The 2,500-nt window shown below is 52.2% G+C and overlaps 1 protein-coding gene across 1 annotated transcript in view; it reads right to left on the reverse strand.

Moving 5' to 3' along the window:
• LOC107296322 (transient receptor potential cation channel subfamily V member 1-like) overlaps nt 1–2,500 on the reverse strand; it is a gene marked incomplete at its 5' end in the record, with an annotated part of 15,574 nt that overhangs the window by 4,718 nt on the left and 8,356 nt on the right. The window contains one exon of the mRNA XM_015825664.1: nt 1,665–2,066. Within this exon, the coding sequence (XP_015681150.1) occupies nt 1,665–2,066 (402 nt within the window). The remainder of the gene's footprint in view (nt 1–1,664; nt 2,067–2,500) is intronic.

Here is a 2,500-nt window from a genome sequence, read left to right on the forward strand (position 1 = left end):
GATAGATAGATAGATAGATAGATATGATAAGTGGTGGGATTCAAATAGGAGAACAACCGGTTCTCTGTTTGGATGCCGCTTCCGGAAGTCCATTCTGGGCCTGGGCAACAAAAAATTAGCTACCGGTTCTGCCGAAGTGGTGCGAACCGGCTAAATCCCACCACTGAGGTAGACCCAATCTGGAAACCAAAGTCATGCAGGTTTAACTACTCTAATTATATAATTATACAGGTAGTCCTCGACTTATAAGCATTCATTGAGTGAACGTTCGAAGCTGCAACGGTACTATATGACCGTTGCAGGATTCCCGCAATCCTAGGATCAAAATTTGGCAACCAGCCTATATTTACGTTTGTCCCGGGGTCATGTGATCACCATTTACAACCTTCCCTGCTGTCTTTTGACAAACGAAGTCCATGGGGAAGCTGGATTTAGCTAACCACCATATGACTCAGTTAACAACTGCGGTGATTCGCGTAACGTATCCTAAAAGTGGATGCAAAAGGGGCTGACCCTGGATTCAGATGCAATTTAGACAGGCGCCGCTGTATTTCCTGACTGATGATTTTTGATTTAATAATAAAGATTCTGATATACATCAGGGGCGAGGTGACTTTGGGCCAATCACCAGGAGACGGCGAGTTCTAGTCCTGCCTTAGGCAGGAAAGCCAGCCAGGTAATTTTGGCCCAATCACCAGGAGATGGTGAGTTCTAGTCCCACCTTAAGCACAAAAGCAGCTGGGTGACTTTGGCCCAATCACCCGGAGAGAGTGAGTTCTAGTCCCGCCTTAGGCATGAAAGCCGGTTGGGTGACTTTGGGCCAATCACCAGGAGACGGTGAGTTCTAGTCCCGCCTTAGGCATGAAAGCTGTCCAGGTGATTTTGAGCCAATCACTCACTCTCCCTCAACTCGACCCACCTCTCAGGGTTGTTGTGGGAAAATAGGGGGAAGGCAGAGAATTAGTTATGATTGCCGACTTGAGTTACCATATTTATAAAAATAATAAAGGCAGAAGATAAGCACATAAAAATACATAAATAAATAAATGTCCTATCCTTTCTGGAAATCCCCAGTGAATTCACCGTCTCCTGATTATTGGCCCAAAGTCATCCAGCTGTTCTTGTGCTTAAGGTAAGACTAGAACTCACAGTCTCCCGGTGATTGGCCCAAAGTCACCCACCTGGCTTTCATGCCTAAGGCGGGACTAGAACTCACCTTCTCCTGGTGATTGGCCCAAAGTCTCCCAGGTGGCTTTCATGCCTAAGGCGGGACTAGAACTCACCTTCTCCCGGTGATTGGCCCAAAGTCACACAGCCGGCTTTCATGCCTAAGGCGGGACTAGAACTCACCGTCTCCTGGTGATTGGCCCAAAGTCACCCAGCTGGCTTTCATGCCTAAGGCGGGACTAGAACTCACCGTCTCCTGGTGATTGGCCCAAAGTCACCCAGCTGCTTTTGTGCTTAAGGTAAGACTAGAACTCACCGTCTCCTGGTGATTGGCCCAGAGTCACCCAACTGGCTTTCATATGCCTGACTATGTCCAAAGCAAGACACAACACCCTTCAGCCTCCCTCCTTCTCCCTGAAAACGGACCCACACTTGCGCCCCGAAACCCCGGAACCAAACCCTGGGGTGGGATTGGGGTGTGTGTGGCTGCAACCCACCTGCAGCTTCCAGATACTTTTGCTCTCCTGCGCGATCTTGTTGACGGTTTCGCCCATCAGGGCGATCAGCATGTTCAGCAGAAGGATGTAGGTGAGGACCACGTAGATCAGCAAGAGGATGATGAAGATGGACTTGAAGTGGTAGTTCTCGGTGAACTCCAGGTCGCCCATCCCGATGGTGAACTTGAAGAGCTCCAGGCAGGTGGTGTAGAGGTTGTTGTAGGACGGGCGGGCCCTCACGGGGCACGGGCAGACGTCCAGCGGCGGGGCGGTCTCCGGACGGCCCTCGTTGTCTTCTTCGATCAGGGTCACCACGGCTGTCACGAAGGGGAACATCACGGCGGTGGGAAAGAGGGCAAAAAAGGCACGAAAGTGAGCATCGGAAGGGACCTCAGAGGTCATCTAGACCAGTGGTTCTCAACCTTTTTAATGCCGCGACCCCAACCGGTCGTAAGTCGAGGACTAAACCGGTTGTAAGTCGAGGACTAAACCGGTCGTAAGTCGAGGACTACCCAACCGGTCGTAAGTCGAGGACTTTCCCTGCCCGGGAGCGCCGCGCATGCGTGGTTCCGCCCCCTGCGCCGGCCGAGGCGTAGCTGGCAAGGGGCAGAGACGGAGCAGGCCGACCACCAGCTGGCCCAGCCCAAGGGAGGTAACGCATCCGCCGGAAAAGGGGAAAAAAATGGCGGACAGCCTTGCTTGGCGACCCCCATGAAATGGTCAATCGACCCCAAATGGGGTCGCGACCCACAGATTGAGAACCACTGATCTAAGCCAACCCTCTGCCTTTGCTTAGCGGCTTATGGGTGAGTCCTCGGCTTACCACCACCCCTGAG

Source organism: Protobothrops mucrosquamatus, unplaced genomic scaffold, assembly GCF_001527695.2.
Source record: "Protobothrops mucrosquamatus isolate PMUCROS unplaced genomic scaffold, P.Mucros_1.0 scaffold2746, whole genome shotgun sequence".
Classification (NCBI taxonomy): domain Eukaryota; kingdom Metazoa; phylum Chordata; class Lepidosauria; order Squamata; family Viperidae; genus Protobothrops; species Protobothrops mucrosquamatus.